Source organism: Polypterus senegalus, chromosome 10 (genome assembly GCF_016835505.1).
Source record: "Polypterus senegalus isolate Bchr_013 chromosome 10, ASM1683550v1, whole genome shotgun sequence".
Classification (NCBI taxonomy): domain Eukaryota; kingdom Metazoa; phylum Chordata; class Cladistia; order Polypteriformes; family Polypteridae; genus Polypterus; species Polypterus senegalus.
Genome location: NC_053163.1, coordinates 17,918,780 through 17,944,307, shown reverse-complemented (window position 1 = coordinate 17,944,307; position 25,528 = coordinate 17,918,780). Strand labels below are relative to the sequence as shown.

The 25,528-nt window shown below is 39.2% G+C and overlaps 1 protein-coding gene across 2 annotated transcripts; it reads left to right on the top strand.

Annotated features, from left to right (window-relative positions):
* The first annotated feature begins 222 nt into the window (after positions 1–222).
* On the top strand, positions 223–24,483 carry LOC120536870 (dynein light chain 4, axonemal). 2 transcript variants are annotated; one of them, XM_039765407.1, is made up of 5 exons: positions 223–346; positions 3,788–3,896; positions 4,247–4,329; positions 13,119–13,202; positions 22,599–24,483. In XM_039765407.1, the coding sequence occupies exons 3-5, from the start codon at positions 4,258–4,260 to the stop codon at positions 22,761–22,763; spliced, it is 321 nt and encodes a 106-aa protein (XP_039621341.1). In that variant the 5' UTR covers positions 223–346; positions 3,788–3,896; positions 4,247–4,257; the 3' UTR covers positions 22,764–24,483. The 2 variants fall into 2 exon arrangements, with proteins under 2 accessions (XP_039621341.1, XP_039621340.1); XM_039765406.1 differs by lacking the exon at positions 3,788–3,896.
* Positions 24,484–25,528: the final 1,045 nt, after the last annotated feature.

The following is a 25,528-nucleotide window of genomic DNA, read 5'->3' as shown; positions in this document are numbered from 1 at the left end:
GTTTTAAAGTCTCCGCCAAACAGTCAATCTATACAGGCGTTTTTGTAACCTCCTAAAAAAAGATTCCGGACTCGATAAAGGCCCCTGGGCGGGATTCAACGAGACGAAGGTAGACAGACAGATTTTTTATCCAAACATAAAGTGAAATTTCTGGTTCGCTTTCGGTTTTAGCCAATAATTGTAAAGTAGGGCGGGGCCACTTCGCCGCTCGTGGTTGCTAAGGTTGGTACGTCTCCCTGACAACGAGGAACCGCAAGAACCCTGAAAAGATTTTGGCTGTAAACTTCGTTTGGTGAGGGTAGCTGCTGTGGATCAGTCATAACGTACTTTTAAAAATAATTTTCAGGTATGTGCAACGGGCAGTTATGCTTTATTTATTTTTCGAATTTATTTTTTTCTTAGCAGTGTGCATTGTTTTGAAGCGACTTTTCAATAATGTCGAGCTGTGTTTCTGAAGAAAGAGCAACACAAATATCAGAGTTAATCCAGATGTTGTGTTTTTTTCTTCTTCATTATTGATTGTGATCGAATCGTTTGCAGGAAAGTCATTTAGAGATATGGGGAGTTTGAAAAAGTTTCTAGCATTTTGGTCCACCATTGTTTGGTTTGTTCGCTCGCATGGGTATTTTTGGAATTCATCGCATTGTCCAAGTCTGCACTCTCAGACTTGTGTGAACTTTAAATGAACATTTATTTAGTCCTTTTCCGGCAAACACATACACCAGTGTTTGAGACCAAACGTTCAATACTGACCCTCCACGAAAGGGGTGTAACTATCAAAGCTTGTCACAGGTACTGTTGATAAAATCTAACTGGAATAAGATTATAAGAGGGTGGTAAATGATCTGCTGGATAAATCAGATCTGGATTCTTTTCACATATTTCGGAGATGATCATTTAGTGCGTTCGGGTTATTGCAATGCAATGAAGTAATTCCGTGACCAGCACTGCGACTCCTTGCGAGGAAGTGTTATGGTGAGTTCCATGCGATTCATTAAAGATATACTTTCCCTTTACCATCTTTTCCATAGCCAAGTGCTGTAGGGGCAGTTCGTTTTCTTTCTCCGCTGCACATGTTCTGTATTCTCTTATCCCAACTTTTGATCAATTCTTCACTACCAACAGTGAACCAAACTGATTGGCCGATGTCATTTTTTACGGGAGTAAAAAAAGTGTTCTGTTACTTTCCAAACAGCTGACGTAATGAACTAAGAGGACGTACTTGGATTTCCTAGGGCCCACTTGAATACACCAGCAGTATGAAACAGAACATTTCATATTGTGCCCAATATTTGTGCATGGTGATCCCCAGATCCTGGACAGATGGACTTCAGTGTCCAACCAACAACATGTTAAACAAGAATATATTCAGATTCCATCTTATTTTAAAAGAAAGCAAAACATTTGTCTTGGCTGCTAAACTCCATCCATTATCCAACCTGCTATCTCCAAACTACTGGGTCACGGGGATCTGCTGGAGCCAATCTCAGCCAACACAGGGTGCAAGTCACGGTCAGGGCACACACACTAGGGACAATTTAGAATCGTCAGTGCACCTAACCTGCATGTCTTCGGGCTGTGGGAGGAAACCGGAACACCCGAAGGAAACCCACACAGACACGGGGAGAACATGCAAACTCCACACACCCGGGAAGCGAACTCAGGTCTCCTTACTGCGAGGCAGCAGTGCTACCACCGTGCCGCCTGCTGATAAACTCCTTAGTATTATTTAAACCACTGATTGACATATTTACTTAGTATAATTTAATTAGCCTTATCAATCAGCTGTTCGTTATATATGTAAGGGAATATATCTAATATCTTTAATGAAGAAAAATATACTTTTTACATAGATGATTAAATACTTAATTGATCTCAATGAAATAATTGCAGTTTTCTAGCACAGAATGTGCACATAATAAATTTAAGATAAAACGGCCAGGTAAATAGCATTCAATAATATATAATTTAGTTCAGCTCATTAAAGTTGCATAGAAAAAAATGGCCTGAGCAAAAGAGATATTGCAGTATCTATTGTTAAAATGAAGCCTGTGCTAGCGCCTCCTAGAGCCTGGTGTGTGAATCAGCTTTGTGCTGAAGGTATTCTGCGGTCTGTAAGAGCTTACAGTAAATTTTGTCTACATTATGGCTATTGCGCCTACTTTTTTTTTATTTGTGTTTTTGAGTTTTGAAAGATGTTAATTTTTTGGGGTGGGTTGGTAGTATGTTACACCATTTAGCATTGGTGGTTGTCAATTGAACTGCAAATTTAAATCTACATAATAGAATCAAGAAAGCCACCATTGGCATACAGGATCTAGGGGGATATTTGACATATACCTGACAGAATTTACACATCAGGGATCAAAAGATGCTGTATAAATCCAAAAGAGCAATGAGGTTAAGTTACCAATCCAACTGCGGGATCAATCAATCAATCAACATTTATTTATATAGCACATAATCGTACAAAAAAATGTAGCTCAAAGTGCTTTACAAAATGAATAGAAAAATAGAAGACACAATAAAAAATAAACATAAGTCAACATTAATTAACATAGAATAAATAAGGTCCGATGGCCAGGGTGGACAGAAAAAAAAAAACTCCAAGAGCTGGAGAAAAAAAATAAAATCTGTAGGGGTTCCAGACCACGAGACCGCCCAGTCCCCTCTGGGCAATCTACCTAACATAAGTCAAACAGTCCTCTTTGGATTTAGGGTTTTCATGGAAGGACCTGATGATGATGGTCACGTAGACTTCTGGCTTTCAGTTCATCAATGTTGGTGCATCATGATGCTTTGAAAAGGTGCCTTGCAATCAGTTAAGAATTTAATACCAGGTAATTATTTGGATCACTAGCCGTCAATAGGATTCCCGCTGTTGGGGTGGCTACGGCTGCTGCCTCATGGCTCACACCCTGGAGAAAGAGACAGTATGGCAGAGGCGTAGTCACACCAAGTCGATTTAGTGTTGCCAAACGACCTCATCAGCAAGTTGGTGGGATTTGTGAGGAAGCTCGAGACACTTAAGGAAAACTTACGCTGAGAGAATGTGCAAACTGAACACATTCAGTAAACGGGCCGCAGATTTGAGATATTTGAATGAACTGACTGCACGGTGAATTTTATTCTTAAAATTTTAAAGGAGATCTCATTGTTGAACTTAAAGAGAATGCCTGTGCTCAAGTGTATTCTTTTCTAAGTTCTGCAGTCCTCCTTTAGAATTCTCTCCTTGTGGGTTTATCTTTACGTACCTCAGTTACAGATCCGACAGGTTGGGTTGTCTGCCTGTTTTAAATTGGCTCAGTTCGGCTACGTTGGAGGCATTCTGACTGGTACCCTATGTAGGGTGCTGCTGGAGTGGGCTTGAAATAAAGAGATTGGGGAAACTGAAATTGGTGTATTTCTTTGGGCCCCAAAAGATCTGACTTCAGCGTGCCATGAGAAAAAAAAATCCAGCCACAGCATCATGTGTAGTCATTCTGTTGCCATGTCACGTACTCCTCCGTCACTGCAAGTTTTAGACTGTGCAGCCCGCTAGTGTTTCAGAGTAAATTTGATTCTTAAAATGTTAAAAAAAAAAAAAAAAGTTTTTTATTCTATTTTGCAATATTACAACATGTTTTATTATTCACCCATCCATTTTCTAAATGACTTATACAGTCCTGGGTTACATGGAGCTGGTACACTTTTGGGCACAAGATGGCAGCCAGCCCAGAACTGGGCTCCAGTCCATCACAGGGTACAATCTGTACTTTAACATAACGTAATGTTCTTAAACCTACAGTACGTAATGCAATCCAAGGATGCGGTGAGCTGGAGCCAACCCCAACTGCAACCCTGGATAGATTGCATATCCTTTGGGAGAGTCCTCTAATATAACATTCTTAGACTTGGTGAGCCCCAATTCATAGTTGTAGGGTGCAAGAATATAACCTGGCAGCACTGGATGTATCCCGGCATGCCAGCCCTTCACATGGTTTGTACTGCAGTTGCAAGTTGCATGCCCACATCAAGGTGAAAGTGAAGTTGAAGCTTGCATGTGCCATGTCGCTGTGTGCCTTGGCTGGATTCTTTTTTTTTTATGTACTGCTACATTTATCTGAGTCATTGCTGTGAACGCACCTTTAGCATATTTTTAGAAGATCTGTTAAATTTTCTGTGCATGTGTATATGGGGAGATAGAGGTGTTGGTGTTTTTTTTTTGTTGTTTGATAAAAATCACGAGTTTATGTGCTTATTTCAGTTGTCTGTAGGATGGCCGAGCCGACAGAGCCAAAAAAAGAAGAGGCAGATTACAAGAGAGTGCACAGCTTCCCTCTCATCCGGGTAAGTGGTCACGCCACTGGACAAAGGAGGGCTTGCTGGCCCACTTTGGATTGTTTTTCTCAGTTGCACAGTAGAGTGGACAGTTTACTGCTGGACATCACTAACCCCCCCCCACACACACACTCTCATTGTTCGTCTCTTTCTGTCTCTCTCTTTTTACGTGTCTCTCTCTTTTTTTGTGTGTGTCTGTCTCTTTTTACGTGTCTCTCTGTCTTTCTGTCGCTCTCTCTTTCTGTGTCTCTTTCTTTTTACATGTGTCTCTCTCTCTTTCTCTCTCTCTCTGCCTCATGGTTTTTGAGGTAGTTTTATTGTCTTTCCCATTCTGGTCCTTTGCACAAAGTGTGACTGTAATAGAGGTGGCACAGTACTGGACAAAGGAGGGCTTGCTGGCCCACTTTGGATTGTGTTTCTCAGTTGCACAGTAGAGTGCACAGTTTACGGATGGACACCTCCCCCCGTCTCCCCCTCTTTTTCTCTCTATTTTCTGCTCCCTCCCTCTCTCTCTCTCTCTCTCTCTCTCTCCCTCCCTCCCTCTCTGTTTCTGTTTTTCACTCTCTCTGTCTCTCTCTCTCTCTCTCTCTCATGCTTTTTAAGGTAGTTTTGTTGTCTTCCCCATTCTAGTCATTTGCACTGTAATAGAGGTTGTACAGCACTGGACATGAGCCCAGCAAGAAGGATCAGATCATATTCTTTCATGGGTCAGCATAAAATCTAAACTTCCTTGTACTGAAGTTTCTGTTTCTCTCAAGCAATCTTGACTTTCATTTACTTTGGACTACTGTATAACTTTGCCAGAATGTATTGTCATGGTCTTGTTCTCCAGAAGTCATCTGTCTATCCATCCATTTTAAAGCCTGCATAATCCAGTTCAGAGTCACAGGTCACTTGATTTTATCTCAGCAGCAAGACAGAAAATAATCCATTCCATCTCCCTGTATAGAGAGTATACCAATTCAGAGGTGTCACTCAGCCTAAGCTGCATATCTTTGGGGTTTGGTAAAGCAGCTCCTCCCCGTGTCTTCATGGATAGTCCTCTGAGTACTCTGATCATTAAGTATCTCTGGCTAAACAAATTCTTTTGACTTTATACTGGTGTGTAGACTGGCTCATTGTCCATTTGTAGTTTCTGTCTTGCTGGGATATGTCCAACTGGTTAAGTGGATGATCATGTGAAAATGCTCCATGTATCCATTTTTCCGATTTGAATATTGTCTTTCAGAACTACAGCTTGCCTGTCTCAGCAGAATCTGGCTCAAGGTGGAAAGAATGAGATACCCATACATTTTTGAGTAACCTGAACTAGTGTGGTGCTGAGGTATCACCCATTGCATGGCTGCAATTAGGTCCTAATCTGGGATCCTGAGTTGGTTTGTCGTGTGGTGGGTGCGGCAATGCACTGTATCAGTGTGGGCTCCTAACCTTTCTCTCTCTCTTGCACACTAGTATGCTTACCATCCACCAGTTTAAGAAATGCCAATAAATTCAGCATGTGTGTCTTTAATAGAGTAGAGAATGACTTTATTCCTGGAGAACAGCAACACAGATGTGGTGAGAAAGAGCAAAGCCCAGGAAGGAGATAAGCAGGCAGGGATTTGGTCAAAACTCTGAAGCAGCTCTCACTTCAGTACCACATTGACACCCATATGAAGTTCAGTGTAAACTAATTCTGTGTTTTTTTACTACTTTACCTTCATACGTACAGTGAGTGCTTTTTAGGTTCTAAATTTGTAAAAATATCACCCATCCTAATGAATTCAAAGTTCTCTTTTGACATGCAGATTTTGGGTTTAGGATTTGATGTAAGCAGCATAAGTTGATGCATATACCCTGTGTTGCGTCAACAAGATAGACTGCTGATGGTGGTACTATAGTGGTGTGGGGAACACCTAAGGTCACCGAATACCAGTTTTAGTGGCACAGTACGGCCTAAGCAATGTTGCTTTTCACATGAATCTCTTAATTGCCACTTAATAATTATTTTTCCAATAATTAATATGCCAAGTCCCAAAGCATGCATCATCTCAAGCTTGTTACATGAACATGCCAGCAACTTCAGCTTGTTCCAAAAGACTACACAGTCCCCAAATCTCACTTCAGTAGAGCACTTTTGCAGTGAAGTGGAAATTTTTGCAAATTCTTTAGCCAAACTGTGTGATGGCTGGAATCCCTAGGGGATATCTTCAGCACCTTGTCAAATCCATGACTCAAATAAACTGAGGTTTAGAGGCAACAGGGACGTTATACCTGGTACAAGATAAGTAGACCTAATAAAGTAGTTAGATGCATAGATGGTCAACCCTTCATCTCACACTAACTGGAAGAATTAACACTGTTAAGATGAATATTCTTCCTAAACTCCTTTTTTATTTCAAAACATCCCAATATACATTAATAAATCATTCTTTAGGCAACAATATCCTCATTTTTTTGGAATTCAAAACATCCATGCATCAAAAGAGCGACCTTACAGAAAAAAGGCAGAAGGTGGCATGGCTCTACCTAACTTCCAGTTTTATTACTGGGCAGCAAATATACAGGCGATAAGAACCTGGACACAAATAGAAGAACATACACAGGCTTGGACCGCAATAGAAGTAAAATCCTGCAGTACTTCTTTGTATTCCCTGCTCTGTGCTCCAATAAACACACGCTATCGGCAATATACAAATAACCCAATTGTGCTCCACTCACTTAGAATCTGGAACCAATGTAGAAAGCATTTTAAGACGGAGAAGCTTCTATCTGTGGCACCTCTGCAAGAGAACCACCTCTTTCAACCTTCACAAACATATGCAGTTTTTAATATCTGGAAAAATTAGGAATTAACTTGCTTAGAGATCTTTATATAGACAACGTCTTTGCTTCCTATGAACAATTACATTCCAAATTTAACATTCCAGCTACACATTTCTTTCACTATCTTCAAATCAGGAACTTTGTTAAACAGAACCTTCCAGATTTTCCTCATCTTGCACCCTCATCCATGCTGGAAAAATATTGCTCAATCTCAAGGACTTAGACTCCATCTCTACAATATATAAAATCATTTTACAATCCCTCCCTTTCAAAGATCCAAGAGGACACTGGGAAAAAGATCTCTCAATTAATATATCAGAAAAGGAGTGGAAAGTAGCAATGCAGAGAATTCACTCAAACTCCATATGTGCAAAGCATACAATTATATAACTCAAAATTATATATCGAGCATATCTGTCTCGACTAAAACTCTCCAAAATGTTTCCAGGGCATGATCCAACCTGTGAACGTTGCAACCAAATCCCAGCCTCACTGGGTCACATGTTCTGGGCCTGCACCAAATTAACAATATTCTGGACAAACTTTTTTAATTACCTGTCAGACAGCCTTGGACTCACAATCCCTCCTAACCCATTAACAGCTGTGTTTGGGATTCTTCCAGAGGGGTTTAAAGTGAGAAAGACAAACAAATTGTGATTGCATTCACTACACTGTTGGCACGCAGACTTATTCTGATAAACTGGAAGAACCCAAACTCTCCTCTTTTAAGTCAGTGGAAACCGATGTGTTATATTATTTGAAATTGGAAAAATCAAATACTCAGTTAGAGGATCCGTACAGACTTTTTTCAAAACATGGCAGGATCTAATCAGTAATATTTTAAAATAAGTTCATGAAGCATAGAGAATTTATTAATTTAGGTATGTTTAAAAGCTGTAAAATTTTATGCCGTTCGGCTTGCTCTCTCTCTCAAGGGTGGGGATCGATCTGTTCTTAACTCTATTTTTCTTTTTGTAAAAACTTGATTGCTTTGTATGGAGTGCAATAAAATTAATAAAAAAAATAAAAAAAGTAGTTATTGAGTGAATACCATAGATATGTGTGTGTGTGTGTATATATATATATATATATATATATATATATATATATATATATATATATAACACTCAACTAAAGGATTATTAGGAACACCTGTTCAATTTCTCATTAATGCAATTATCTAATCAACCAATCACATGGCAGTTGCTTCAATGTATTTAGGGGTGTGGTCCTGGTCAAGACAATCTCCTGAACTCCAAACTGAATGTCAGAATGGGAAAGAAAGCTGATTTAAGCTATTTTGAGCGTGGCATGGTTGTTGGCGCCAGACAGGCCGGTCTGAGTATTTCACAATCTGCTCAGTTACTGGGATTTTCACGCACAACCATTTCTAGGGTTTACAAAGAATGGTGTGAAAAGGGAAAAACATCCAGTATGAGGCAGTCCTGTGGGTGAAAATGCCTTGTTGATGCTAGAGGTCAGAGGAGAATGGGCCGACTGATTCAAGCTGATAGAAGAGCAACTTTGACTGAAATAACCACTCGTTACAACCGAGGTATGCAGCAAAGCATTTGTGAAGCCACAACATGCACAACCTTGAGGCGGATGGGCTACAACAGCAGAAGACCCCACCGGTACCACTCATCTCCACTACAAATAGGAAAAAGAGGCTACAATTTATACGAGCTCACCAAAATTGGACAGTTGAAGACTGGAAAAATGTTGCCTGGTCTGATGAGTCTCGATTTCTGTTGAGACATTCAAATGGTAGAGTCAGAATTTGGCGTAAACAGAATGAGAACATGGATCCATCATGCCTTGTTACCCCTGTGCAGGCTGCTGGTGGTGGTGTAACGGTGTGGGGGATGTTTTCTTGGCACACTTTAGGCCCCTTACTGCCAATTGGGCATCGTTTAAATGCCACGGGCTACCTGAGCATTGTTTCTGACCATGTCCATCCCTTCATGACCACCATGTACCCATCCTCTGATGGCTACTTCCAGCAGGATAATGCACCATGTCACAAAGCTCGAATCATTTCAAATTGGTTTCTTGAACATGACAATGAGTTCACTGTACTAAAATGGCCCCCACAGTCACCAGATCTTAACCCAATAGAGCATCTTTGGGATGTGGTGGAACGGGAGCTTCGTGCCCTGGATGTGCATCCCACAAATCTCCATCAACTGAAAGATGCTATCCTATCAATATGGGCCAACATTTCTAAAGAATGCTTTCAGCACCTTGTTGAATCAATGCCACGTAGAATTAAGGCAGTTCTGAAGGCGAAAGGGGGTCAAACACCGTATTAGTATGGTGTTCCTAATAATCCTTTAGGTGAGTGTGTATATATATATATATATATATATATATATATATACACACACACACACACACACACACACACACACACTATGGGGTTCCCCTCTGCTTGATTTTCTTTTCAGCCACCTTGCGTCTTTGCTTCTCACGTTGTGAAGAGGGGGGCTGAACGCACCCTAAGGACATGCTGTCGCTCCTCTGAAACCCCCTCTTAAACGGTAATACAATGGGAAACATATATTTTTTTTTTTTTTTTTTTTACTTCCTCTTTACTTGATCAGCTGCTGGCTTGCTGCTGCTGCCATGCTGTATGATCTGTATCTCGCACAGTGCTCCAAACATTCAAAAGCCTGTACAGCAGCTGTCCTCTTTGTTTTTTATTTCCGGCCCTGGGCCTGGTTAAATCTTTTGGCACAAAGTCTCATCTCAGGGGATGTGATTTCTTGATATTTCTAGTTTATAATTTAAAAACGGAATAAAAATCTGAAAATTTATCAACATCACATTAAAATTCGATAAATTCTGAAAAGAATGATACCAAACATATATATGTAGGTTTTAAAATAAGCCTGATTTAAAGCGTGACATAAAAATGTCACCGTTGCACTTTTAGGTTTAGGATTTTATATGTATAAAATAAAATATAAAATATGTAAGGCTCAAAATGTGAACATTATCTTAGATATGGCAACTCTGAGGACAATTTGACTAATTTCTGTGTGTCAGTTTTGAAATCCATGAAGGCACTAAATGAAAATGTAATTACTTAGTTGGAATGAAACTTGGCCCATTTTTTTAACATTGCAAAAAGCTGGAAGCCTACTAATTTTGACCAACATCACCCCAGTAGACCCTGTACCTCTGTATAGGCCCATGTAGTAGTGAAGCAGGACAAACTTTAACAATTAATAAACTAAAAGGTATCACTAGCTAAGCGGAGGCAAGGTACACTCCAAAACGCAGAGGTAGACCGACTGCCCACTCCTGACGTAATGCTTCACCTCTCCCCTTGGCCCGCAGCCTCTATCTTAGATTAGCGTGAATATATCGCTCCTGCAAGCAAACTATGATACTTAGCGCAATGAGAGAAGTCGCAAAACCATATATTATATATATATAAAAGAGAGAGAGATGGTATCTGCAGTTAAATAGTCTATACAGGAAAACTGTTGTGCCGGGGTGACAATTTTTAAAAAATTGCAGTTCTATGTAAGGAACGTCATGTGCTAGAGACATCCGATGTTCTTTTTTTAGCCTTCAGCACTCCCTCGACCCTGAATTGGATTTAGCAGGTTTGAGAGTGTTACATTTTGTTATGCTAAAACCATTTGCCAATTAGGGAGGCATAAAGTGTACATGCTGCTCACTGTAGACAATGTTTTTTTAAATTGCAGTGTAATCAGATTTTAAAATGGTTTCAGTTTTAAAAATGGCACACTTACCATGAAATGCAAGGCTCAGCTGTCATGAGATTCATTAGCGTTTGTGCCAAAGCGAAAACAGGCTTTGGATTTGGGGATGGGGGCAGTGCTTTGGTTGGCTGCTATAATATACCAGCTTTTATATATAACACTGCAGGCAGGGGAAAATAGAAATAAAAAAGAATTCTATCATGTTTCTGTGAGATGGTATACAGTATTATTGGTGTAGTGGCTGCCTCACAGCTTCAAAGTTGTGGGTTTTAATCCCACGCAGGTAACTGTCTGTGTGAAGTCTGCATGTTCTTACTGTGTCCAGGAGAGTCTTTCTTGGGAAATTCAGATTTTTCTCCCATTTACCAATGACATGTTGGGTTCTTTGGAAACTAAAAGGTTCTGATTAAGTGAATCTCAGTCCTGGGTTAGTTCAAGCCCTTCATCCAGCACCATGGCCATGAAATTACAAGAAAGGTTTTCAAACTGGATGCGTGAATGGATTTCAATGTCATTTTTGTCATATTTCAATGTGTTATGAATGTTTGATTTCTCCTGCCTGTCATGTTAGACTCTATTCAAGTAATATAGTAAGACTTTTAAAATTCAGTGAATTTATTGTGGTGTTCTCTTCAAAAATAAAATTTAGAAGAAAATATCGAGATGTCAGATTTTGGCTTGCAAGTTTGCTTTCCTCACAATTGCATCTTTTCTGAGTTCATGTGAGTACTTCGTCACCATAGACACCCATCATGGCACAAACTTTATCTCTGTTCTACATGAAAACGTGAGATTAAAATTGTCAGTACAATCTACATTGGGTATGTAACATATTTATTTTAAAAAAAAAAAAGATAATTTTTAGGTGGATTTTTTCGTCCCTTTCAATTACTAGACTAGTGAGTTTGGAGGTGAAGATTTAGCAACTGCTTTTCTGTGTTTTTGTCGGTGAGTGGACTTGACACCTCACAAAGTATTAACAGACCGTCCCCTATGTTGGTAGGCCCAATAAGACATAAAAAGTTTTAATTTGTCCCCTTTTTCTCTTCTATTATCATACCTTTGTTATAAACCCCATTTTTAAAATAATGTTAGCCTCCTCCCTCATTGCATTATTTGAGTTTGTGGATGATTCACAAGTTCCTTCTATAGTGATACATAAAATATAAAGTTGGTGTGGTGGTACAGTGGTTAGCACTGTCCTGAATTCCAGTCACACCTCTGGTTGTTGTCTGTAAGGGTATTTAGGTTTTCCTCCAAACTCTCTAAAGACATGCATGTCTGGTTAACTCTGTGATTTCATATTGGCCCCAGTGTTATTGTCCTGGGTATAGCGTTAAACTGCATCCGGCCCTGCAAGCGGTCCTCCAAATTGCGGGGAAATCATTGGGGTTGGTGGTAGGACTGGCAGCCCAGCCAGCGGGTAAAAATAACTTCACACAGCTGTGAGACGACAGAAAGGACTCCTCTGCTGCAGCTGTGGAAGGCTGCTTGCATCATGAAGGGGATAGTTGATGGGGGAAAGCCCTCGGGGAACCCCATCCCTGAAAGAGTCGAAACCGTTGGAGAGCCAATGAGGTCAGGCCTTTTGGAGATCAGACTGGTGTGGTGCTAAGGCGTCGCCCGCTGCATGGCAGCACTTTGGTCTTAAGATCCTGAGCTGTTTCGTCATGTGGTGGGTGTGGCAGCGCATGCTCCCCAACCTAACCTGACCTGACCTGACTTGTGTTAATGTGAATGGATCCTGCCCAGCAATGAGCTAAGGTATTTCTTGCCTTGCATCTTGTGCTGTTGCAAATGTTTCCAGCTCCCTGTGAGCCAAAGCTTGGAAAGGTATAGTGCATGTGTATTAGTATTTACAGGTTCAGAATTTAGACTTTTGAACAGGTCTGCACTTTTTAGGCCTCCCCGAATGCAGTTTGACCACTTCCAGCGACTTGTCAGTGTATATGTGGTTCAGAGTGAGGTTCCATGAACAGGATAATTCAAAAGCAAATACCTCAGTTTGAAAGGATCTCAACCCAGTTATTAGTTTTGCCAGATGTTAGAAGCCTATTGGTTTTGAGCAAAATTGCTGCAGTAGATGCACTATAGAGAGAATGATTGTGTTTTTGGTGCACACTCGGCTCAGGAGAAAGTGGGTTTAGAAAATGGATTGATGGACTGTAAGATTTTATTGCTAAAGGTAAAGCTTTATGTGGGGAAGTCATGTGCTGAGCATATAAATAGTTTATTTATTTATTGTTTTAACCTCTGCAGCACACAGACATGCCAGAAGAAATGAGGGTGGAAACAATGGAACTGTGCGTCACCGCCTGTGAAAAATTTGCTACAAACAATGAGGTAAACCTCCATTTTGTCTGTAGGGCATTCGATGAGTTTATTTTATGTTAGTTTGTTACCATGTATAACTAAAGTGATTCACATTAGTTATTGTAATACTGAATATGACGTAAATGAGATTGTAGGGGGTCAGGTTTGCAAAATGAACGCTTTAGAGCATACAGACTTATTTGAACTGTTACATTTCTTAAATCCACTGTGATAAGTCAACCACTCTAGGCATCATAAAAGTTTGGGGCAGCCACTCATATATTATAACCCAGCTGCAAAACTTTAACTATCTGAACAAGGGTGTTCGCAAGATCAAGTCCAAATCAGAACTTTCAGACTGGAGGTAAGCTGGCGGCTTTAAAGGTCCATAGAGGAAGTGACGTCATTAGGGCCCGAACTGGAAGTGATGTCATCTCTGGAACCGGAAGTTGGTGGGATTTCCTGGGACTGACCTGCAAGGAACTGAGAAAGACAGTCAGTACACCCTGCCACCCCCTGGTCTGGTGTAGTATTAGCATTACTCAAGCCCTATAGCTGCCTCCTATTCGCATGTGTGTGACACCACATCATTCAGTTCAGCAGCAGGGAACAAACCCAGGATGTGACAACCGTCCATTGCAGAACACGCTCTCAGGCACATGCATAGTTTGTCACGTTGGGTTGATTCAGAGTCTCCATTTAACCTGACATGTCCATCTTTGGGATGTGTGTAGAAGAAATGGACTATCCAAAAAAATAAATCTCCCAAAGACGAGGAGAGCGTATCTCTTTAGCCAGACAGTGTCCTATCTGTAATTTGAACTCGGCATCCTGAAACTGGAGAAGTTTATTGACATGTTTAAAATGCAAGATTTTCTAATATTTAGCTTTTAGGTGTAGAAATCATCTGAACACATCACGACTTTATACTTTCAGAGCACATTCGCATCATTTTGCCTGCAAGGATACAGGCTTGAGTTATTGCTGAAGCGCAATGTTCAGGGCTGGACTCTGCCTTAAACCTGGTAACTTAAACTTAGGTTTAGCCCCCCAACCATTACTCTCAACATGATTAAGAGGTTCAAAACAATTATGTTGTCACGTTACAATCTGTAACTGATTGTCCGATTCTTGACAACAATAAATAAAACAGAAAGAGAAAAGCCAGGAAAACAGAAAGATTGGAAAGGTATTTATGTATGTTTGTATCTTAAATGTACATAATAATAATAATAACAATAATTCTTGACACTGGCCAGATCGTCCCATTTATCAAAACACAATATTTGAGAATGATAAAACAATGGTATTTTTAAGGAGCTCTTCCGTGTCTTTGATGCTATGTTACTAAAGTGTTGGACAATCCCGCACCTCTACTGACAACAGGCTGCAGATAACACTCAACTTCATGCCCTAGATTTATTTTCTCTTTACTTACTTAACATGCTACAGAACTTTCCAAAGTCCGTACTCTACTGAAGTACATACCCATCGATGCTTACTTGTTAGGTTATCAAATTATGGCAAATCAAAGATGATCATAAAAACGTCAACGAAACTCAAGTGGTCTGTAGCGAGCCCTGAACTTTAACCCTTTTGAACATCTTTGGGATCAATTGAAATGCTGATTGCAAGACAGGTTTTCCTGTTCAACATCAGTACCTGACTTCTCAGATGCTCTTTTGGCTGAATGGACACACATTCTCACAGACACAGATCAGAATCTTGTGCAAAGCCTTCCCAGAAGAGCAGTAGCTGTTATAGCAGCAAAGGCTAGCCAATTACATATTAATACTCATGGTTTTGGAATGGGATTTCCAACATGCTCTCGCATAGGTGTGATGGTCAGATGTCTATAAACATTTGGCCATATAGTGTATGGTGAAAAAAAAATAAAACTGGGGTTTAGGAGAACAATAGAAAATATTAGAAAGGCCCAAAGCAAAACATTTATGACGGTGAAATACATGAGATGCGGAAATCTGAAATATATACATTGATGATTTGGATTTTTATAAGCAAAAGTGATGTTCTTAAAAATCGGGTCCCAACTACGAGGAATAGACTGTTATATATCTCATTCCCAGACTGACTGACTGGTCAAGGGCTTGAAGGCAGCCTTGCATAAAAATCGGGAGTTGTCTCCCCTAGACTTTCTCGTATACTCAGATATGGGGATGGATATTTGAGGAAAAGACCGCAAGACAGTGATAATATTTTTATATTATGCACATCAAAGAACCATCAACAACAAATCAAATTAATAATATATTGAACAATTATTATAAAAGTAAAGTTGAATAAAGCGGACTCTGTTGTTGCATGAATAAAATGTAAAGTGCCACTTCCAGTTTGCGGAAATAGCCCAAAAGTTGACAGAAATCTACATTTTGTACCTAATACTTGTATGCAAAATTTGGTTGACCTAAGTGAAAGTGTACTCGGGTTATCATGTTTATACACACACACAGACATATTCGGGGAGGTCTAAAATGTCAAGATTCATCAGAATCTCAATATGGAATTTTTGGAGGATTCTAGTAGTTTCCCTATACTTCGTATAACATTAACCACTGATGAGAAGCCAAAAGAAGTGAAAGAAAAGTTAATGTTTACACTAAGCAAAGAGTAACGAAAGAGGAAGTTGGACTATGACTAGGAGTGGATGTAGATTTGCAATTAGTGGCAGAATGAAATTAGAAGCCCTTTATAATTCAGTTCACATTCAATAAAATCGGGAGTGGCTTCCCCTAGACATTCTCATATACTCAGATATGGAGATAGATATTTGAGGAGTAAACCTCAAGACAATGATTATATTTTTATATGATTTACATTAAAGAACCATCACAAACAAACCAAATTAAGTTAATAATATAGTGAACAATTATTATAAATGTAAAGTTGAATAAATTGGACTCTGCAGCTTCATGAATAAAAGGTAAAGTACCACTTCCGGTTAGCGGAAATAGCCCAAACATTGATAGAAATCTACGTTTTGTACCTAATATTTGCATGCAAAATTTGGTTGACCTGTGAAAACATGCTCAGGTTATCATGTTTATATACACACACACACACGTATAATCCCAAAAATGGTATTTTCGCACTCAAGGAAGTCTTAAGTTGTCGAAATTCAAATGGAATTTTTGGACGATTACAATACTTTCCCTATACTTCATATATGACAAAGTGAGGGAGGTCTAAAATGTCAAGATTCATCAAAATTTTGACATCGAATCTTTGGACGATTCCAATACTTTCCCTATACTTTGTATACGAGAAGGTATAAAAGGTTTAGGCAGCAGTTGCAGATTTTGTATTAGAGCACAAAGAGTGAGAAAAACTTAAAAAGAGAGTGAGAGGAGAGTGAAGAAGACGCACATACCTCAAGACCTGATAAGTATTTAACTAAATTTTCTACTATATGTTTAATTGTATGTGACAAATAAAATTTGATTTGAGAAAAAAAAAAACACAGGCTAGAGTTGGAGCAAAAAGAAATATGAAGAAAGTGGAAAACAAAAACAACAATTTGAAACGTTCAGAGTCTCAAGCCATCAAAAATATCACCAAGGATAATAATCCTATGCTGTGCCTAGCAGGGTTTTTGAGTTCCAGTAATACACCGTGCACTGTTGTTCCTTTGTTATAGACTTGACACATAAAGATTCTGGCTCCGACCTACAGTGAATGGCAATTATAACAATGCTCATCTTGCTTAAGCTCTCTTCGTTAACGGGATGATCAGCGGTCTGGGTACCTCCTCTAAAGCATTGCCATCCCTCCCCTAAAAGTGGTGCAAATGAAGAACGCCACAGAAGTTCAGAGGCCAGTTAATCGGGTAATTGCTTCGGCAGAAGGCTAGTTCACAGTTCGACGGATCAAAGCACTTCAGAACTCACAGTGAATACATGGGGTGTTTATAAACTCTCTTACAATCAAAATTTGTGATTGGCTCAGCAGGAAGTGGGATGACTTGCAGCTTTTTTTAGGATTGGTTTTAGTTAGTTACAAAGCAAAGTTTCCTATCTGAAAAACAAGAACCTTCTACCCCAAACGGAAGTAAATTTAATTTGAGCTGTATTTCATTTTACTTTCTTCATCTTGCAGAAAGAATTGCTTTATTATGACTTAAATTCCTGTTCATCAACCCCTTCCTGACATCCTGCTATATACAAAAGTAAAAAATTCTGAGACCACAGTAGAACAACAATAATAATTATCTCTGTAAACAGTAAATAATGCTTCATTTACAAATAACACAACATTTGGTGCCGTGATAAGAATTAGACAAAGACATCATAAAGATTTGGGGTAGCCACCCGTATATTGTTTTCCTGGCTACAAAATTTGCGTTTTTAGGAGCACGATGTGCATAGAACAGAGTCCCAAAGAGAACTGATTATCATAGATCAAAATGGAGGCGTTAAAGGCCCATACAGGAAGTGACATCAGCAAAAGGGCTGGAATCGGAAGTGATGTCTTCTGGACCGGATGTGACGTCAGGAAAGCCCCCGTCACCGGAAGTGATGTTTTCTGGTTCGGAAGTGATGTCAGCAAAGGGGTTGGCACTGAAAGTGATGTCTTCTGAGGCGCCAGAACCTTGCAGGATTTCCCGGGAAAGGTATGTAGGGAACTGAGAAAGACAGTCCGCACCCTGGTCGGATGTTTTATTACAATTACTCAGGCCCTTTAGTTGCCTTCTACTCACACATGTGTGATAGTGCATTTACATGTGATTTAATAACCAGGTTATTCACAGAGACCTAATTTTCTAAAATGCCATGTAAGCCCTTATTCTGATTAGAGAAACCAAGTTATTAGTTTCTGAGAAACCAGGTTAACAGAAGTAGATTTCTACATAAGTAGTAACCTGGTTATTCGGCCGTGTAAACACTTAAGTGGGTTACTGTTAAGGATTTTGTGCTCTGCACAGTATTACACTGTGTTAGTCTCTGCGAAGTGAGTACTCAGGACTCAGCACTTTCAGAAGTCACTATATTTCTGTTGATGAACATTACAATCTCCAGGGACAAAGGGTCCATGCTTGTTTTCAGATTCATGGCAGCCAATGATGATGTTAAACTCTTTATTTGATCAGTTTAATGATGTTGGAACGTTTGAGCAAGAAAGGACTCCATAGGTGTACTCGCACATGTAGGTTTTTAAGAAATCGTGTTTCTTCCCTAATTGGGTTGCAAATCTTATCTCAGTTTTGAGCTTGCATGGAAACGCAATTATTATCAGAGCCACTTAATCCATATACAAATTGTCAGGGGGAAGAGCCTTTCAAAGCGGTTTGGGCACAAGGCAGAATTCAGCCCTCTTGCACAAACCCACAAAAGACCAATTTAGAGTCACTGATTATTGTAGCATACTCATCTTTGGGATGCAAGAGAAAGAAAAAGGAGAACCCAGAGAAAAATGCACACAGAAATGGGAAAAGAAGCACACTTTAGACAGGGGGTGGCCATGGGCAGGGTTTAAAACCAGGGAGCTAAATCTACAACACTTTTTCTGTTGTATTCTATTTTTACATTGGAAACCACAGATAAGGATCCCATTCTTGGGATCGTGAACTGTTGTACACTTTAGTTAACTGAGAAACTATAGGATACATGGAGAAAATGGTGCTGCTGACTGTAGTGTTGTCATAGAGATTTAAGCTTGATATTATGTGAATTACTTACGACCACATTTAAAAATGCTTGGCTCATTCTGTTGGTTTCCATGACTTCATGAAGAGGCTTCAGTAACTGAAAGAGGAATGAATATGTGTTGAGGTATAATTGACGAAAGAATGAGTGTTTTAAAAAAATAAACATTTATTAGATTCTCAATCTAGCGCCCTCCAATTACCATCTATTTGGAATTGTAAAAGCCCAGATATAAGGGTGACACTAAAGCAAACCGAGGCAATCCAGCGGGGTGTATGTCAGTGTCTCTGGGTGGCTAGAATAACGTTCTTTCATAAGCTTTCTTCATGCTATGAAAGCAATGGGGAAAATGTATCCAAAAAATGGTTGTATTGCAGAAAAAAATTAAGGTGTGTACATTAAGATATTCTACTTGGGTTTTCAAGCATCAAAACTTCCAATTGTTAAAAAATGGTTTCTCATTCATTTTGGTATGACCCTCGTACTTAGCCTATTTGTGATACATACAACTTTATGACCATTATAATTAAAGAAGACAGAAATGCAAAAATAGTTGGGATTCCAAAATGTACAAAACCTTGTTTATTGCTGTTGGGTGATGTTAAGAAAGAAAGAAAGAAAGAAAGAAAGAAAGAAAGAAAGAAAGAAAGAAAGAAAGAAAAAATAATCATTATCATCATCAAGAACTTGTGCTTCAGGCGCAGAAGTGTGCCTCTGTCACTCAGTGGTCCAAATTGACAACACTGGAGTTGGTATTCAGTGTTGTGTGTTCCAGGAACTCAAAGTGGTAGTGTGGGAAGTGGGCTTGTAGGCTCTCTTCTGGGTCGTCACAATTGTGGAAACTCATTGTAAATTACACTCTTGATCCACTGGACTAATTCCCTTCATAATTTTAAACACTTCAATCGTGTCATCTCTTAATCTTCTTTTGCTTAAACTGAAAAGACTCGGTTCTTTTAATCTTTCCTCATAATTAATCCCCTTGTAGCCCTGAATCAGCCTAGTCGCTCATCTCTGAACCTTTTCTAGTGCTTTTATGTCCTTTTTGTAGCCTGGAGATCAAAACTGCACCCAGTACTCCAGATGAGGCCTCGCCAGTATGTTAAAAAGTTTCAGCAGAACCTCCTGTGACTGTTTGCCTTCTTAATGGCTTCTGAACACTGGAAGTCGATCGCTTAGAGTCCACTGTGACTCCTAAATCCTTCTCATAAGGTGTACTCTCGATTTTCCGACTGCCTATTGTGTATTCAGACTTTAATTTTTACTTCCTATGTGTAATACTTTACATTTACCAACATTAAATTTCATCTGCCAGAAATCTGCCCAAGCCTGTATGCTATCCAAGTTCTTCTGTCAGATTCCAAATTATCTGCTAATCCACCTGTCTTGGTATCATCAACAAACTTAACCAGCTTGTTACTTGTACCCTTATCTAAATCATTTGTATATATTAAAAACAGCAGCGGCCCCTGCACTGACCCCTGTGGAACACCACTCTTAACATCAGCCAATTCTGATAAGGTTCCTTGCACCATCACCCTCTCCTTCCTGTGTCTGAGCCAATTCTGCACCCATTACTTACGCAGTACAATGGAACAATGATTATACCTTAAAATATAACATTTTCTCTTAAGTGTTATATAAAAATAACAAAAAATGCATTTATCATAGTGAATAATAAAATAACAGCATTGGCTTTTAAGCATAAGCTCAGAAGGATGTGAGACTCAGACACATGCTTGGTGCACATTGGACCAGGGTTCAAATTCAACTCTGACACGTGTGCTCAGCAAAAGTAAAATGTTCACAAGTTCTGACAGGTGTTCATTTATTTTATAAGAAATATTTTCAAATGATCTGTGCCAAAACAAAGAATGTTAGAAAGCTAGTTATGCTGTTGGAGCGTAATTCCCTTGGGTAGTGGGATCTTATATTGCATTTGCATGCTGTTGGGCAGACGGTAAGTACAAGTTTCCAAGTTGGTACTTGCACATGAATACTCTATGAACTTGGGGCTACGAGTTGTAGCATCACACTGACTTTTCACCTTACTGAATTGTGTACAATACAAACAAATTACATTTAGAGTGAAGTGATACATCTTTAGTATGTTTAGTTTGCACTTTGTTTTCACGAAAAAATGTACAGTTTCTTTAATTTCTTATAATACAGGGCATGTAACAAATCCACAGCAACCTAGTATTTCTTTGGATAGTCTGACTGAAAGCTCACGTGAACGCACTGAATACTCCGATAGCACATGATTAGGCATTATAGTTTAATTAACTTATAATCTCTTAACAAGGTTGTCTCCTCCTCTGTTAAATGCATGTTTTTTTGCAGATCTTTCTTGCCTATCTTGTGCCCCACACTACAACAACAACAACACTTATTTCTAGAGCACATTTTCATACAAATGTTGTATCTCAAAGTGCTTTACAAAATGAAGAAAGAAAAAAAAAATAAAAAAATAAAATTAGGCAATACTAATTAACAAAGTATAAAGTAAGGTCTGATGGCCAGGGAGGACAGAGAAAACAAAAAAAAAAAACTGTAGTTGGCTGGAGAAAGAAAACAAAATCTGCAGGGGTTCCGAGGCCACGAGACCACTCGGCCCCCTCTAAGCATTCTACCTACCATCAATGATCTCAATCAGTCCTCATGATTTTCAGGCTTCACGTAGAATAATTAGATGATGATGGTCATGTAGACCTCTGGCCTTCAATCCATCGATGTAGGGACTGCACAGTGCTTTGATCAGGTGGTGGTGGCACAGAACGCCACCAGAGAAAACTGGAAAAAGAACAGCAGAGAAAGTAGGGGTTAGTATGGATTTCGGAACCATGTAAAAAAAAATTAATTCAGATAGAAAATATCAGGGTTACAGTAAAATGAAGCTATGAGAAAGCCATGTTAAAGTAATGTGTTTTTAGCAGTTTTTTAAAGTGGTCCACCATTGGTAAGCTATTCCAGATTTTAGGTGCATAACAGCAGCTCACCTCACCATTTCTTTTAAGTTTACGACTTAGAATTATAAGCAGACACTCATTTGAAGATCTAAGATTACGATTTGGAGTGTAAGGTGAAAGCCATTCTGAGATATAGGATGGTCAGATTATTTAAGGCTTTATAAACCATAAGCAGTATTTTAAAGTATTGGCACAGGTAACCAGTGTAGTGACATCAAAACTGGAGAGATATGTTCGGACTTTCTTTTCCTAGTTAAGATTCTGGCAGCTGCATTCTGCACTAGATTGATGTCTTTTTTTGGGTGGTCCTGAGAGGAGTGCGTTGCAGTAATCTAGTCAACGAAAAACAATAGCGTGAAATCATTTTTCAGCACCTTGCAAAGTTATAAAGGATCTAACTTTTGCTATATTTCTTATGTGAAAAAGTGCTGTCCTGGTAATTTGATTAATATGTGATTTAAGGTTTAGGTCAGAATCAATAATTACCCCTAAATTCTTTACCTCTGTCTTGACTTTTAAGCCTAACGGATCAACTTTATTTCTGATAACCTCATTATATCCATTTTTGCCAATCACTAACATTTCCGATTTCTCCTTATTTAGTTTGAGAAAATTAGTACTCATCCATTGAGATGCCCCAGGTGTTGGTGATTAGCTTGCTTTTATGTCAATACCGCTCTTTTCCCTGGACAGGAAAAATGTTTGGAATAAACAGGGTCACAATCAGAGTCCAATAAATTTTGACCTACCAAAATTTGCTTTAATTTATGTATATGTGGGCATTTGTGTCTCCCCAGAATGCTGCAAAGATGATCAAGGAGACGATGGACAAGAAATTTGGGTCTTCATGGCATGTAGTCATCGGGGAGGGCTTCGGCTTCGAAATTACCCATGAAGTCAAGAACTTGTTGTATATGTTCTTTGGAGGGAGCTTGGCAGTCTGCGTGTGGAAGTGCTCCTAGACAACCAGACTGGACTCCTTTGTTGAACTCGTGCATATTTCCTACCCAAAACTATCCCTCAAATCTTTATTTCCCTTAATTTCCAGCAATGGTACTTTCTCTTTTTTTCTTATCCTTGACTTGATGGGAGATTCTACACCAGAAAGATGTTAAATGAGATGGATCATATGTCAGCTTATGCCATGAACCACTTTGTGACACACGTGTGTGTGTGTGCATGATTAATGGGCACATCACACACATGAGCATAAGCTCAAGATTTTGCCCGGGAGGAAAAGATGATCAACTACTTCCCTTTTCAGCTTCATTATTTTCAGGCATTTTGATAACAAGGGGATGAATGGTATTCTCTTTGAGCCACACTATCACCTGCTCTCTCTGTCTCTCTGCCCGTCTTCCTTCTCCTATCGACTATTAAATTATTAACTGTCAGACGTCTACAGCCAAGCGGCTGGTTACCTCATGAAGTCATAAGATGGCTGTGCAGTTTGGCTCTTTCTTCAAGAAACAAATTCCTTCTACCCAAATATTTTCCTTTCTTGTCCTTGGCTGCACACTGAGTATGTTGGTAAGGTGTAGGCCATTGATTGGATGCTGTCAGGGTAGGCTCCGCCCTTTTTGTAGCAATTTGCCTTAATTTTAATGCATTCTGTCTTTTTGGATAGTGGTTTTATGATATTTTATTTTTCGGACATACTATTTGTTAACAGTAAAATTGGCAACATCGAAATTGTTAGCCCATAGAATGTATTGAATGAAAAAGGGAAGATTTGGAAGGGATGTGAACATTTGCAAAACTACCCCATGTTCCTTTTTGAAAACTAAGGGTCAAATTTGCCACTTCATTTTTATGAACTGTTTTACCAGCTCTTCCCATTATACCTGGCTTCCCGGGCCTGTAATAAAATGATAGCCAGACTCACCTAGAGCAGACAGCCTCAGAAATCAATTACCCTTTGTTTCAGATTTCATCAAATCTACTTATCTAAATGAGATTTGTCCCCTGGGTCAAGAGGAATAGGCCCTTGGATTAACCTGCTTCCAGTGCATGTGGAAACCAGAAGGTACAAGATGATTCTTAGTGGGGTAATCCTCCTGGGCACTTATAGTTTGATAACAAAGACCGCAAAGTCTACATCGTTAAAATGGTGATGACTGGCACACCCTCAAGATTCCTTAACTTTGAAATGGGGATGACTGGCATAGCCTCAAAGTCCTCATCTCTGAAATTGTGATGAATCTCAGAGTTTGCATCTTTTACGTGGTGATGACTGGCACACCCTCAAAGTACTCATCCTTATTTTAATGGGTGTGATGCCAATTAGAGTTGAACACAATACTGGCCAAGAGGTTCACAACATTCGGCCTCAGAATCACTGCATCACCTCCTATGCAATTCCAGATCACTGCAGCCAACAGACCATGAGATGTGCCCACTGAGATTTCAACAATTGTGAACTCATGCCTAGCCAAAGAGGGACGTACAGGAAACTAATTCTAAACTGCAGGATTTTAGAAAATTTCATAGGGTAAGAATGTATGATCTGAACCCATGCTAGAGAAATGTGAAAGGGACTCCTGCTCAGTGCATGCATATGAAACATTCAGAACAATGACCCCACAAAGTGGTCCTGTCTTCCATTATCGGTGGTCGTACTCCATTACAACAACAATGCTCATGTTTTTTGTTTTTTTTTAATAAATATATATGTATAGTGTATATTTCAATTAAACTGATTTTGCTCTTTATTCATTTTTGAATGCTGGATTTTTCCAATTCCAGGTTGGCAGGTCAGAGCCAGTTCTTGCAGCACCAAGCACATGGTAGGAACAAACCCTGTACAGGATATTGGTCATCTACTGATGCAGAGTAAATGCTTTACACAGCCAAACAACAACAAAAAAAATAAGTTCTTGGCGTCTTGGTTTTTAGGCTTGTTCCTGGGGTTATTTGGGGCACTGATTCAGAAAATTGCATTTGATAGACAGCATCAGCTCTAGTTTCTTAGATATGTTTGAATTGGTCACTCTACCAAGATGAAAGAAGAGTACAAAGCCATCTCTTCAGTCATGGAAACGATAAATTACCAAGAACATCAATGGGTGATTTGTGTAGACTTGAAGATAGTTAATTTTTTTCTTGGTCAACAAAGTGACTACACAAAATATCCTTGCTTTTTATGCCGTTGGGATAGTAGAGCTAAACATGAACATTGGGCAAGAATAGATTGGCCTTGGGAATATATGGTGGTTGGAGGGAAAAATGTAATCAATTAACTTTTGGTAGCACGAGATAGAATCATATTGCCACTGTTACATATATAGCTAGGCCTGATGAAATAATTTGTAAAGGCTTTGAATAAAGACATTGCATACGTAGCACGTAAGTCACCTGGATTTACCATGGAAAAACTGAAGGCAGGAATTTTTGATGGTCCACAGATCAGACAACTTATAAATCTCCCACATTTCATAGCATCTGTTTTGTCTTGGTAGAGTAATATATTACTTTACTTTCCCCTTTTGTATTATTAATATGTAGCCTTTGTCAGAATGCCCTGAAATCTCACAGACTTACCACTGTTTATAGATAAATCGATCTTTATTGTCATTGTCATATTTACAAAGGAACAACGAAATTGAAGGTGCAGTCGACTCAGTGTGAGGCATAAGAGTTAAAAAGACAAGAAGAGACAAAATAATAACAAACTAAATAGTAATAAAAGTATTTACAAAATGTAAAAATTGCACTGGTTAAATGTACA